The 15470-nt window shown below is 46.0% G+C and overlaps 1 protein-coding gene across 3 annotated transcripts in view; it reads left to right on the forward strand.

The window, feature by feature from the left end:
- Positions 1–15470, forward strand: part of ADAM8 (ADAM metallopeptidase domain 8) — a 98429-nt gene that overhangs the window by 44523 nt on the left and 38436 nt on the right. For all 3 annotated transcript variants that reach the window (XM_043551785.1, XM_037904937.2, XM_037904938.2), the window contains exons 7-10: positions 1346–1411; positions 9069–9137; positions 10161–10330; positions 11097–11178. In XM_043551785.1, the coding sequence (XP_043407720.1) occupies positions 1346–1411; positions 9069–9137; positions 10161–10330; positions 11097–11178 (387 nt within the window). The remainder of the gene's footprint in view (positions 1–1345; positions 1412–9068; positions 9138–10160; positions 10331–11096; positions 11179–15470) is intronic.

Here is a 15470-nt window from a genome sequence, read left to right on the forward strand (position 1 = left end):
CAGGGAATGGATCACTTGATGGTTGCCCTGTTTTGTTTATTCTCTTGGAAGCATCTGGCACTGGTCACTGTTGGACGACAGGATACTGGGCTAGATGGACCATTGGTCTTGACCCATTGTGGCCATTCTTATGTTCACCCTACAGATTTCCTTTCCTGCATTACTGAGCTGTCAGCCCTGCCTCTGTTCTGCCAGAGATGCCAACCTGCCATGTCCATTAGTCCTGTTTCCCTGGAGATACCGTCATGTTCTCTGTCATGCTTCCCCCATATACAGGAGTTGCCCTTGTCAAAGTCCCCAGAGTTACTACGTTGTCCTACTTCAAATCCCTGCAGTTGCTTTCCGCTATGACATGCGCAAAACACCCGGGAGCAGTGGCTTGGCAGTGGGTGTGCTAGGTGGCTTCCCTCCTACCTTGTCCTTCCCCTCTCCTTGGTTTGTTGATTTTTCTCCCCCTGGAATGTGAGCTCTTCGTGCATCGATTGCCCTTTTATTGCCAGTGTGTGCAGCATCCATCGCTGGTGCCATGACCCAGACTGAGGGGCCAGGTGCTATCGTGATGCAGATAGTCCATAAAAAGACATTCCACTTCAAAATGCTGTGTGTTTTTTATTGACAGCTCCACCTGCACCACAGAGGAGGCTGGAGGTGGGATCAGTTGGGGTTTTGGGCTCCTGGGAGGCAGTTTGGGTTGATAGGGTAAGGACGTTGGGCAAGTGTTTCTGATTAAATGATCAGCAGTGACACGATTAATTATCTTTGCATTTAAATTTACATTTCAACTGCCTTCCCTGGGTTTCAGAGTTACAATCCATTGAGCTGGGCCCTCTCTGAGCTATTGTTTCAGGCTCCGTGCAAGTGTCATTCCCCATAATTTAGCTTATTGTTTTAGCATCCCCTGGGAATTGTATAGAAAGAGTTTATAAGGAAGTGTTTGCAGTACAAGCCCCAGAACTGTTAGCCCATGGACTTTGAGAAAGTTCATTCTAATAGACTAAGTTACTGTATACTGAACCACTAGTGAAAGAAACAAGAAACTTGGGACTGCTCATGAATGATATGTACCCCTTGAGCCAAACCATATTGACCATTGGGTTTGTGGCTGTTTGGGAACTTGGGACACTTCTTCTGCAGTTTAGAGTGGGAGGCAGAAGTTGTAAAGCAAACCAGCACCAACAAGTTTAGCAGCTAAAATAAGTCACCCAGAAACAGGTAGGCCATGTTCCAGAATACAACACGTATGAAGGAAGGTGTCCCTGTGAGAACATGGCTCGTGCGCTGCTTGTGCTCAGAACTATCAGAGATGGAATTCAAATCCTGCATGGCATTTGCTTTTGACTTGCAGAAATCGGCTCCATTTCAGAAAGGGACCCGATATGTGGAGTTGGTCTTGGTCGTGGACAATGCGGAGGTAAGGGGAACAGGCTGAGACCAGCATTTCATTCTCCACTGCTGTCATGTACTACTTGTATACGGTAGGTTACAAGACTACAATTAGCAGGTCTGGTTTCTGTACCAGATATGGACTTGCTATAGAGTTTCCCTCCCAGAGAGAGACACCAGAGCGATTCAGTACAAGAACCTTCAATGCACTGCCAGGAAATGGCTGTTGTGAGCTTATGTAAGGTATGTTATAGATGCCACCACTTGTGGCTGCACAGTATAATATAGTTTACCATTCCATTACATCTCCCCCTTTAACTTCTGCATTCCTTCCATTACAATATTTACACTATCACACTGTCTTTGAAGTTCAGTACGGATCAGTGTGCTAAGTGTCTTTGAATTGTACTGTTTTTCTAATTACACAACCTGAACGTGTAATAACATGGTCATTTGGCTGTCCATTAGTTGCAACGACTGTCTCTGGTCTGTTTGGAATCTTTGAGTCATCGTCGTCTTGTTCTGCATCTGCTATCTATAGAGTTTGTTCTGTTGATTGTTATTTCTGAGGAATAAATTGGAGATGTCGATATTTTCTGAGGAACTCTCCACTGTTGGTCTCGATCACATATGATCTGGGCAATGAGTTCTTTTCCTTTATAACAGCTGGAGCTTTTCTGCATCCAGCTTGACACAAACATGGTCACCAGGGTCTAGACCTGGCAGTTCCCTAACTGAGTGACATCTGTTATAAAAATGTTTGTAAGCTTTTTTTGCCTTTTTATCTGATTTGGCTACTCTCTTCATATCTGGATACATTCTTTTCCAAAGCTGGACCAGTCGTTCTGTGTTATCTTCCCATCAGGAGTTGTGCTGGACTATATGTTATCAGTGTTGATCTGTAACTCAGAAGAATAAGAAATGAATCTTCCTGCTGTATTATTTTCTTGGCTGTCCATACAACTTTTTCAGCCTCTCCATTCACTTGTAGGTAAAGCAGCTGCTAATAATGGGATCAAAATCTTATTTCATTTGTAATTACTTAAATTCTGCTGCGGTGAATTGTGGTCTGTTATCTACCACTAGTTGTTCTGGAATACCAAAATGAGCGAAAGTGGACTTCAGTTTCTCTATAACACTGCAACATGTTATGTCTTCCAAGTGCGTTATTTCTATATACTTGGAAAAATAGGCCATGATGACCAGGTAATGCTGTCTTCTGAATTTGCATAAATCTGCAGCTAGTCTCTTCCAAGGTCTGTCTGGCAGAGGTGTTGTTATTAAAGGTACTTTGTCTTAGTTCTGAAATGTTCACTTACAGATATTTTATTCTTTATGTCCTTGCTGATGCACAGCCACCACACTGGTCGGCCCATTCACAGCATTTAGTTAATCCTTGATGTCCTTCATGGATGAGGTTTAGGATTTCTCCTGTCATTTCATTTGGAATTGCAGTGCAATTCCCTTTAATCATTGTGACATACCAGGGCACAATCCACACCAGTGAGCAGCTGTGTCATCCCTGCCCTGCAACGTTGGATGCCCTACGATGCCCTGCTAAAGGAGCTCCCACCTGGGCCGCCCACAAATAGCCCTCCAGCATGCAAGTCACACCCCTAGTGTCTGTGTGCAATTGTAGCCTGCCTGCCACACTCTGTCTCTCACCAGCCTTGTGTCTGTAGCCTGTCCCCTGGCTATGTGAGGTGGAGCCATCGTGACCCCTCTCAGTTCCTTCTCACCACCTGTTGGGTGGAGTGGGAGCTCTGTGTGGTTATAGTCTAACAACTTTGCATTTATCCTTTCTTAGCCTAGTTTGTTGTACAATTAGTCAGTTAGTGTTTGTTAGTAAACTAAAAAAAAAGAAGAAAGCTATAGAATGTAGGGGTGGTGCTCTCTGGTGATGCCCTCACAGGGGTTCAGGCGCTGCCCTTCATGTGGAGTGGTGATCCCTAAGAATGCCGCCCCCCCCCCCCCCCACACACACACACAGTGCTTGCTCTGCCTTGGCAAAGCCCATCTTAAAAAGTGCTGTTCAATCTGTAGATCATTTAAAAAGAAGACTCAGGTGTCATGGGGCCTTTGCCGCAACAGCACCTGCTTGAACAGGCCGTGCACCCTGACCCAGCACTGAGGCCCTCCTCTGGCCACAGATCACCTTCCAGCTTGGAAAATGCTGCTGCTGCAGCTTGCTTCAGGGCAGGCGCCTCTTCAATGAGGCGCAGAAGCTGTTCTCCATCTTTGGCCCAAAAGAAGAGCTCTCATAAAACCAACCATGAGTGCTCCAGGTCATGGGGCGACTCTTCTGCCTCCCCTAAGAGCTCAGGCTGGCGCGGGACTGGCTCCAGCACACAGGATGGTGCGGCACCAAGTAGGGAGGGCAGAAACCCTGTACTGTCAACTCTGGCTCTGGCCACCCGGTGTCTGTTGAGTCTGGTGCTGATAGGAGCAATACCAGTAACCACTATGTTTGTGACATCGGCATACCAGGCTTCAGTGGACCTACTCTGCATTTCAGTCCCATCCTTGCTGCTGGTCCAAGACTTTGCAAGACTGGCGCCTTCAGTAGCCTCATAGATGGAGCATGTCTCTGAGCCGTTGGGCCCCTCGGCACTGCACTCAGATGCACCATCTCAGTCCTTGGGATGGGAATGGCACCAAAGTCAATATGGGGTACCTCAGTACTGATACCCTCCTCAGCACTGGTGCAATCAATGCCACAGATGCGTCCGTAGCGGTTGTCACTATGCTCGACATCTAGGCACTCAGGTGCTCCAGTACCACTGTTTCCTCTCCAACCTTGCTTTTGGCGCTGACATATTTGGTATTAGTGATACCGGCTTCATCGGGAACACAGAGTCCAATCTCATTCTGGTCGATGGATGAGCCAGATCACCTTTTGGTTCTCTCAGGGTTGCTTTGCCTCTGTCCCCTAGATCCCAGGGCTCCTCCGCTTCAGAGTCAGGATTATCATCCTCCCACTCCCTTTTGCCTGAGGAGGTCTGAAGGCCACCAGTGGAGAAGTATGGCTACCAGGGTTGGCATGTGCCCTGAGGCTGGATGGAGGCCCCTGGCCTGGTGCCTACTGGCCACCAATGCCTTACCCATACCAGGGGCCCCCTGGCCTCAGTGGGACACTCTTCTCTCCTGGAGGTCTCGTTCGTCATCCCAGTCAAAGGTGAGATCACCCATCTGCTCTGCGTTGGTGGCTGCAGATCAGCCACAGGCTCAAGCTCCCATGTCTCCCCGTCCTCTGGAGCCTTTGGACTTTCCCAGTCCGGATATGTTATCCCAGGAGCAGGACCCAGCTGTGGCTCAGCCAAGGTCCTCATCCCTGTACAAGATGGTGCTGCTGGGTTCATCCTCCCCTTCCACCCCAGAGAGCTTTAAGGCATACTAGCACCTTTTACACTAGGTGGCCTCATCCCTGGTATTCAAGTGGATTTTCTCCAGGAGAATACCCACAAACTCGTGGACAATTATCCAGCCCTCTGATCCTGGGAAGATGCCACCCCATAAATGATGCACTCCCCAATAAATGATGCAGTTCTCAAACCTGCGAGAGACATTTGGGGTACTCTTGCCTCAGTATCACTGGTGGCTAAGTGCTTGGAGAAGCGCTATTTCATGCCTGTACTGGGATATGAAGGGTTCTATTCCCATCTGGTCCCAAACTCCCTGATGGTCATGGCAATGAATGACAGAGCCCAGCAGGGCTGGTTCAAGTCCACATCAAAGGACAGAGACTCTAAGCGGCTGGACCTTTTGGGCAGAAAGATATATACCTCATTGTCACTAGATGACGATCGCGAATCAGCAAATTTTGCTGTCCAGATATACTTTCTCAATCGGTTTCAGAGTAACAGCCGTGTTAGTCTGTATTCGCAAAAAGAAAAGGAGTACTTGTGGCACCTTAGAGACCTCAGCTCACGAAAGCTTATGCTCAGATAAATTGGTTAGTCTTTAAGGTGCCACAAGTACTCCTTTTCTTTTTTCTCCATTGGTTGGCTGTGTCCCCCTATGTTTTCTCAGCGTGGGGCATCCTCACGATCAATCTATTTGCGATGAGAGAAAACAGGAAGTGTTGTCTATTCTGCTGTCAGTTGGGGGGGACTCAGCCCGGGCTCGCTCTCTGATGCCTTCCACTGCAGCTGGCAGTCGACTACACGCCTTCCCTCCTGTTCCAGTTGTTCCTCAGGTCATCACCAAGCTCAAGGAGGATTGAGCCAGACTCATCCTGATCACTCCGGCATGGCCGAGACAGTGCTGGTTCTCAGACGTCCTCGCTCTGTCTGCCCAGCCTCCCATGCTGCTTCCTCTCCACCCTGACCTCCTCACAAAGGGCCATGGCCACACCCTGCATCTGGCAGTCAGCTCCCTGTGCTTTACGGCATGGCTGCTGCATGGCTGAATGAGGAGGAAGAGCATTGCCTAAAGGCTGTCCAGCAGGTCCTACTTATTAGCAGGAAGTCTTCCACTTCACTAAGTAGGCCATCCTAGTGGGAGAGGTTTTCTGTGTGGTCCTCGGTCTGCAGGACCCATCTGGTGGGGCCTTCCATCCAGGACATCTTAAAGTACCTGCCACACCTTAGAAATTGGGCTGGGCACTCAGTTACCTGAGAGTGCACTTGGCAGCAATATCAGCATTTTATCCCCCCCCCATCCAAGGGAAATCGTTTTTTTCCAATGCTGTGGTGACAAGGTTTCTCCAGTCTGAGAGACAGCCCCCCTTTGGGACCTGACCATGGTTTTAGCAGCTCTGAAGAGGCCTCAATTTGAGCATTTTGCATCCTGTCTTCTGCTCCTCCTGTCTCAGAAAACTGCGTTCTTGATAGCCATTACCTCTGCCAGGAGGGTGGATGAATTGAATGCCCTGATGGCGGGGTCCCCCTACATGCAGTTCACCAGGGACAAGATAACACTCCGACCACACCCTAAGTTCTTATCCAAATTGGTCTCTTAATTTCATTTGAGCCAGGCTGTGTATTTGCCTGTGTTCTTCCCTAATCCACATTGCTTCCGGAGGAGCAGTGCCTCCATATGTTAGACATTAGATGGTGTCTAGCCTTTTACCTGAACAGAACTGAACTGTTTCATGCTTCGCCTCACCTGTTCTTGTCATATGCGGACCGTATGAAAGGACAAGTGGTCTGTGCACAGGCCATCTCCAGATGGATAACATTTTGTATCAGGACTGCATATGAAATAGCATCAGCAACGCCTCCTCAGCAGATATGAGCTCATTCGACAAGAGCACAGGCAGTGTTGGTAGCATTCCTTAATGACATTTTCATATTAGACATTTGCAGGGCAGCCACATGATCGTCCATACATACATTTATAGACCATTATGCTATCACTACATCTTCCTGAGCAGACACTAGTGCAGTGGTTCTCAAACTTTTGTACCAGTGACCCCTTTCACACAGCAAGCCTCTGAGTGCGACCCCCCCCCTTATAAATTAAAAACGCTTTTTTATATATATTTAACACCATTATAAATGTTGGAGGCTAAGCGGGGTTTGAGGTGGAGGTTGACAGCTCACAACCCCCCATGTAATAGCCTCGTAACCCTCTGAAGGCTCCCGACCCCCGGTTTGAGAAGCCCTGCACTAATGTCAGAGCAGTCCTGCGATCCTTACTCTGATATATTCCAAGCCCCACCTCCTACAGGGAGTACTGCTTGTGATTCACCTACTTGGAATACACCTCTGCATCTACTCAAAGAGGAAACGGTTATTTACTGTAACTGTGGTTCTTCGAGATGTGATGCAGACGTGTATTCCACGACCCACCCTCCATCCCTTCTGCATCGAGGTCTTTCCTTGAACGTTCAGTGTGAAGGAACTGAGGGGGGTTGTGGTGGCATTGCCTCATATAATCAGGGAAGGAGCGACAGACACAAGACATGAGCGCCACCCCTCTACAGGTACCGACAGGCAAAAGTGTCCAGCTGCGGCGTATGCACACACTTACCTAGAATACCCATCTGCATCACATCTTGAAGAACCACAGTTGCAGTAAGTAACTGTTTCTTATATTAGGTCCGTTATTTCTTTAAAAGGAATAATAGCCAACTTATTATTTCAAGTAGTTATTCAGGCACTTTGATTTAAACACACTGCATTAGATGAAACAATAAAACAAGTTCATCAACTGCAAAGAGTTAGATTTGAAGTGCATACAAGTAATGAGGCATAAAAGTCGGAAACGGTTACAAGAAAAATAAAGATAAAATTCAACTGGTGCCTAACTTAACAAACTATGTTAAATACAAAGCAAAGTTTTCTCACCACACGTTTTTCAGCAGTTTTACTGACCAAACTTCTTAGGTCAGAACTCCTCCCCTAGTCCATGAGCTGCTTCTTTTGTCTCTTCAGATGCAGTGAATCGATGGGCAGAGAGAGAGAGAGAGAGAGAGAGAGAAGGGTGCCTTAGGTGTTTGTCCTTCGTTTTCATAGTTTCAGTCCCCCCTCTTGAAAAACATTTCTAGCTGGGTACCAGGAGACAAAAAGTCTACGTGGAAGAGGTTCCCTGCTGCTTTGTTCTCACCTGTTTGAGCTTCTTTTGTTTTCCTTCCTGCTTGATGACTCGGTTTATGGCTTAAATGCAAATTAAGCAGAGCACCCATTCTTTTGTTTCAGACAGACCTGCTTGGAACATGTGTTAATAACACCATATAGTGGAATCTTATAACTTCATATACAATGTTGCCACACATATTTTACCAGGACAATAATGACCAGCAAATTATGAGTTTTCAAATGATACTTCACAAGGCATACTTTGTACAAACGTTATTACAATAGTGTGAAGGGTGGGAACACAGGGGTATATTCTGTCACAATCATGAGTCCATTTGACTCTCTTAGTTACCCACACACTGCATAGTCTCTTGTCACTTCCTTAGTGTCCTTTAGATACTTGGACCAACCAGCCCTAATGTAATTTAGATCTTGAAGTTGCATGTCTCTCAAGGTTGCTTGTTGTAGCTGGTGTAGTCTCTTTTCCGGCACTGGTCTGTATGTGTCTACACATCCACGTACAGCTTTACATCATCTTTGAGTTAATGGGTAGATGAGTGTGATGCTGGGATATGTGACAGAGGGTCTGCTACTACCACACTTTGCTCAGGAACATATTTAGCAATTTGATTAAATTGCATTAACCTTAGCAATAGACTTTCGTGTCTCAGTGGTCTTGATCCAAGTGCTTGATCTTTTCCATTGGTGAGGGTTATAAGTAGTTTATGGTCTGTTATCAGTGTAAATGAATCCAGTCCACACAGGTAGCTGTAAAAGTTCTCTCATCCCCATACACTTGCCAGATGCTCCTTTTCAATCTGTGCATTTCGTTTGTCTGCTTCTGTGAGTGTGTGAAAGCAAAATGCATCTGGCTTCCACTCAGGTCCATGTTGCTACAACACTATACCACCTAGGGCATAGCTGTTTACATCTGCGCTGACCCCCATTGTGGGTTTGTTCACATCACAGTATTTGAGAACTTAGCTTACTAGAGAGATACACCAGAAGTGTTCACTATAGGATCCTTTAATACCCTGCCAGGAATGGCTGTTGTGAGCTTAAATAAGGTGTGTTACGTGTGGCACACCCACAGGCTGAACAACCATACGGTTGAGCATTCCATTACAGCAGCTTAATTGGAAATCTCTTTGTTTCTTCCCTTAGTACAAGAAATCCAAAGACATGCGGATGATTCAGAATCGCATGAAGGAAATTGTAAATCATGTTGACAAGGTAACAATGAGGTATCCCCAGGCTGCAGTGAGGATGGGGTCCTGTCCTGCAATTCTTGCTCAGGCAAAGCTCCCAGCACTGCTAAGACCGTTCCCACCGACTCCCATGTTGTAAGGCTGGCAGAACTTGTCCCATGGTTTGCTTGCAACAATGAACTCTTGTTACACACACGAGTCAAAATACAAGATCACTTTCCTGTTTAAGGGACAAAAGACCATTGCTCCAGTTTTCAGCCTTTATAAGAATAGAAACTGGGGCTGACTGGAATGTCTTCCTGTGCAAAGTACGGGGCCCATCTCAGTCCTGCTAGGCAACCAACCAGATGGAAAATTTATTAACACATTCTCTGTATCATGGTGTTTGTGGCAGGCACTTTCGAGAGACAATTGTTTACAGTGTGTAAGCAGCGTGCTGGGGCAGTACAGAACAGGAGGAATGGCACTTACAGGCTCAGGCCTGATCTGGCAGGTTCCTGAGCACTCTGGCCCTGATCCAGGAGAACCCATAAGGATATGATTACCTTTAGGAATATACGTAGACCCATTGATTTCACAAAGGCTGGCCTAAGGCTCAGGCCCCAGTGGGGCTGCTGCTGGGTGCCCGCTAGTACTGCGTGTCAAGCCATTGTCTAGCCTTAAATTAGTCTGGGAGAGTTCAGTTCTCCTCAGAGCAGCACAAGTGCCCTTCCCGTTGCTTTTGGGATTGCCAAATCATGTGGCCCAGAGCTGCAGGCCAAACAAGAATGGTGAAAACTACCGGGGTGTTAAAAGCTGACTGAAATGTGACTGCTTCCTCCTGATCCCTTTGATAGGGATCCACAGGCAGAGCCTGGCTATGCATAGCAGTAGAGGCTATGGGTTTGGAATTGCATTCTGAGTGAAAACGATGAATTCTCCCTCTCCCAGAAGGGCACAAGGCTCAGGTACCAAGCCTCCGTCCTGAGTGTTGCCAAGTGCCATCTTTGTGTGGAGGGATTCTGTCTCCTGCAGTCCAGCTCTAATACAGTCTCTCTTTCTGCTGCAGCTTTATCAGACTCTTAATATCCGTGTGGCCTTGATAGGCCTGGAAGTCTGGAGTTACAAAGACAGGATCACTGTGAGTCCAAACCCAGACACCACACTGGACAATTTTCTTCACTGGCGAGAGACTGAACTGTTACAGAAGAAGAAGCATGACAATGCCCAACTGATCACGTAAGCACTGCCATTACACTGCCCACAACATGAGCCAAGGCTGCTGACCGTGGGCACAGGGCGCCGGGGAGCCCAATGCTGGGGCTGAGATACTTACAGTATCTGATGCAGTAGGAATGCCCAGATGTGGTCTAATGTCCGTCGTTGGGTTTAGCGTGCGAATGCTGGGTGGGATTGGTGGCCTGTGATACAGACTGGGTGATCTGGTGGCCCCTTCTGGCCTTAGACTCTGTTACTCTGAACTCTGTGTGGCAGTGCTAGCGTGGTAGGACTGGTCAGAGAGAGCAGTGCAGGCATCCCTGACTTTGAGAGGGCTGGTACAAGCTGCTTCAGAGGGCGGGGCAAGAACCATGAAGTGGCCAGTTCTGGGATAACCTTCCCACAGGTGACATGCCTTCCTGACCTCCATCAGTTAAGTCTTGGTCATTCCCCAGAGCAGGAGGATTTAGATCTCTTGCAAATTTTTGGTATAAATGGAGATGTTGCTGGGAGCTGCTGGTGGGGTTTCTGGTTTGCTGGGAGCTGTGGGGTTGCTGGGGTAGCTGGGGGGACATGTGGGGAAGCTGGGGGGAGTTTGGTTAGCTGGGATATGTGGGGAGTAATATGTAGACAGGGCTATAGTTGATGTGATACACTGTGTTTGGGGGACACAGCACCAACACTAGCATGCTGTGCCACTGGCCATGGATGTGGCAATGCTGCTTGAGGCCACAGTACTAACTGTGGATGATGTTTGTCCTTTTATGAGTGTTTTGCCTTCCTGCAGAGGCATAGACTTCCAAGGCACAACGGTGGGACTGGCCAAGAAGTATGCAATGTGCACCAGGGACTCAGGAGGAGTAAATCAGGTGGGGCTTGATAACTGCTTCCATTCTAAGCAATAGAAGAGGGACAGAAGTGAGATCCCAGAGCTGGGGGCACGCCAGGGCCTGATGGCAAAGAAGTCACCCTCTGCTTCTAGCTGATCTGTACCATTGGCTCCATGGCTTCCCATGCTCTTCCTGTCTCCCCATCAAACTGAAGGCTCTCTGTGCTTTGCCTTTCTGGCTGCGAGTGACACATGCTCATGCAACCAGGGAGGGACTATCTCCAGCTCTATCCAGCTGTAGGCCTCTCTGTGCTGGCTCAGGGAGATCAGAAAGGCCAAATCCTGCCCAAATGGCACATTCCATTGTGATCTGTGACCTAAACACTTAGGGCCACACTCAGCTGCCTGTGAGCAGCTTTGATTGGTTTGACGAGACTTGACCCTGGGGGTGCTGCAGGTACCCACCATCGACATGGATGGAGATGTATGGTGGACAAGTGGCTCCTGAGTAGCCTGGAGCTTTCTCTGGGGTGGAATGTACAATGTTCAAACTCTCTTTTTACAAATGTTTCAAACACATGGAAAGAGCCCAGCTGCTCTCCCAAAACAGCTACAGTGACACAAGACCTTTCCTTTTTAGCTGCCTGGGACTTGATTTATATATTAAAAAAATCAGACTCTTTGAATGTTCCCCTTCACCCTTTCTCTATCCACACCCAAGCCTCTCAGCCCAAGAAGTGAGCCCTCAGGAACTGAAATTGTTATTAAATCTCCATTTGGGTCCGCGCTGTTGTATTCTGTGTTTACTGGAATTGTAGTAGTTGACTTCTGGTTTTCTAGCCAATTAGGGCGGCAGTGGAGCTCGAGTTCAGAGGAGACATAAGAACGGCTGTACTGGGCCAGACCACTGGTCCCCTGTTCTGTTCACTCCCTCTAAAGCCTCTGGTAGCAGCCACTTCTGACAGTGGCTGCTACCAGAGGCTTTAGAGGGAGTGAACAGAACAGGGCAATTACCAAGTTAACCATCCCCTGTCATCTAGTCCCATCTTCTAGCAGTCAGATACTTAGGGACACTTAGAGCATGAGGTTGCATCACTGACCATCTTGGCTCATAGCTATTGTTGGACCTATCCTTCATGAACTTACCTAATTCTTTTTTGAACCCAGTTATACTTTGGCCTTCACATCATCCCAGGGCAACGAGTCCCACAGGTTGACTGTGCGTTGTGTGAAGAAGTACTTCCTTCTGTTTGTTTGAAACCTGCTGCCTATTAATATCATTAGGTGACCATGGTTCTTGTACCATGTGAAGGGGTAAATAAAACTACCTTATTCATTTTCTTCACATCATTAATGATTTTATAGACCTCTATAATATCCCCCGTAAGTCAGCTCTTTTCTAAGCAGAACGGTCCCAGTCTTTTTAATCTCTCCTCATGTGGAAGCTTTTCCATACCCCTAATCATTTTTGTTCCCCTTCTTTATACCATTTCTAATAGATCTTTTTTGAGATGGAGTAACCAGAACTGCATGCAGTATTCAAGGCATGGTCGTATCATGGATTTCTATAGTGGCATTTTGATATTTACTGTTTTATTATTTCCCCCTTTCCTAATGGTTCATAACATTCTGTTCGCTTTTTTGACCGTCGATGCACATTGAGCGGCTGTTTTTATGTTTTCCAATATACGTTACTTTGCATTTATCAACATTTTCTTGCTCAGTCACCCAGTTTTGTAAGATCCCTTTGGAACTCTTCGCAGTCTGCTTTGGACTTCGGTATCTTGAGTAATTTTGTATCATGTGGAAACTGTGCCACCTCACTGTTTACCCCTTTTTCCAGATGATTTATGACTAAGCTGATGAACAGCACTGGTCCCAGTACAGATCCCTGGGGGACACTACTAATTACCTCTCTCCATTTTGAAAACTGACCATGTATTCCCACCCTTTGTTTCCTGTCCTTTAACCCGTTACTCGTCCATGAGAGGACCTGCCCTCTTATACCATGACTGCTTACTTTGCTTAAGAGCCTTTGTTGAGGGATCTTATTAAGGGCTTTCTGAAAGTCCAAGTACACTATATCCACTGGCTCACCCTTGTTCAAATATTGGTTGACCCCTTTAAAGAGTTCTAATACATAATATCCTTTTATAAATCGTGTTGACACTTCCCCAACAAACTGTGTTCACCTATGTGTCTGATAAATCTGTTCTGTACTATAGTTTCAACCAGTTTGCCTGGTACTGAAGTTAGGCTTACTGGCCTGTAATTGCCAGGATCGCTTCTGAAGCATTTAAAAAAAGTTGGCATCACATTAGCTATCTTCCTGTCATCTGGTACAGAAGCTGATTTAAGCGATAGGCTTCATGCCACAGTTTGTAGTTCTACAATTTCATATATGAGTTCCTTCAGAACTCTTGGATGAATCCCACCTGGTTGTGGGGACTTATTACTGTTTAATTATCAGTTTGTTCCAAAACCTTCTCTTCTGACTCCTCAATCTGGGACAGTTCCTCAGATTTATCACCTAAGAAGAATGGCTCAAGTGTGGAAATCTCCCTCACATCCTCTGCATTGAGCACTGATGCAAAGAATTCATTTAGCTTCTCCGCAATGGCCTTGTCATTCTTGAGTGCACCTTGATTGTCTATATGGCTATGGCCCCACTGATTTTTTGGCAGGCTTCCTGCTTCTGGTGTACTTAAAAAAATTTTGCTGTTAGTTTTTGTGTCTTTTGCTAGGTGCTCTTCAGATTCTTTTTTAGCCTGCCTAATTATACTTTTATACTTGACTTGTTTATGTTCCTTTCAATTTTTCTTAGTAGAATTTAACTTCTGATTTTTAAAGGATGCCTTTTTAACTCTAAGTGCCTCTTTTACTCTGTTTAGCCATACTGTCATTTTTTTGGTCCTCTTACTTTTTTTTTTTTTTTTGTCATACACATTTAATTTGTGCCTCTGTTATGGTGTTTTTTAAAAATTTCCATGCAGTTTGCAGACATTTCACTCTTGTGACTGTTCCTTTTAATTTCCATTTCACTAGCTTGCTCATTTTTGTGTAGTTCCCCTTTTTGAAGTTAAATGCTTCTGTGATGGGGGCTTCTTTGGTATTCCTCTCCCACAAGGATGTTAAATTTAATTACATTATGGTCGCTATGACTGAGCAGTTCGGCTATATTCACCTCTTGGACCAGACCCTGTGCACCACTTAGGACTAAATCAAGAATTGCCTCTCCACTTGTGGGTTCAAGGACTAGCTACTCCAAGAAACCTACATTAATGGTGTCTAGAAATTGTATCTGTTTTCTGTCCTGAGGTGACATGTACCCCAGTCAGTACGCGGATAGTTCAAATCCTCCATTATTATTGAGTTTTCTATTTCGTAGCCTCTCTAATCTCACTGAGCATTTCAAAATCACCGTCACCATCCTGGTCAGGTGGTCGATAGTATATTCCTACTGCTACAGTCTTATTATTCAAACATGGAATTTTCTATCCATAGAGTGTCTATGGTATAGTTTGATTCATTTAAGATATTTACTGTATTTGATGCTATGCTTTTTTTTACAGAGAGTGCCTCTTCCCAACCAGCATGACCTTTTCTGTAATTCCTGTATATTTTATACCCTGGTGTTATCGTGTCCCATTGATTATCATCAGTCCACCAAGTTTATGTGATGCCTATTGTATCAATGTCCTCATTTAATACCAGGCACTCAAGTTCACCCATTCTAGTATTTAGACTTCTAGCATTTGTATACAAGCACTTATAAAATGTGTCAATATTTAGTTGTCTGCCTTCATGGGATGTAAATGAATGGGACTTTTTTTCATTGGGCTGTTTCTCTTCAGCTCCTATCTGTACTTTAGAAACGTCTATCCTTTCCTCTTTACTAAGGTATAGAGAATCCCTGTTAATAGATCCTCCCCTAAGAGATGTCTCTGTCTGAACTGTGTGCTCCTCCGCACTTGTTAGTTTTCCCCCAGGCTTTAGTTTATAAACTCCTCTATGATCTTTTTAATTTTACCTTCCAGCAGTCTGGTTCCATTTTGGTTTAGGTGGAGCCCATCCTTCCTGTATAGTCTCCTCCTTTCCCAGAAGGCTCCCCAGTTCCTAATAAACCTAAATTTCTCCTTCCTACACCATCGTCTTATCGATGCATTGAGACCCTGCAGTTCTGCATGTCTAACTGGCCCTGCACTTGCAAGCATTTCAGAGAATGCTACTATGGAGGCCCTGGACTTCAATCTCTTACTTAGCAGCCTAAATTTATCTTGACATTGAACCAGGCAAGAAACTGTGGTGATGGGCATGGTAGAAACCCAAAGA

This window comes from Chelonia mydas, chromosome 7 (genome assembly GCF_015237465.2).
Source record: "Chelonia mydas isolate rCheMyd1 chromosome 7, rCheMyd1.pri.v2, whole genome shotgun sequence".
NCBI lineage: Eukaryota > Metazoa > Chordata > Testudines > Cheloniidae > Chelonia > Chelonia mydas.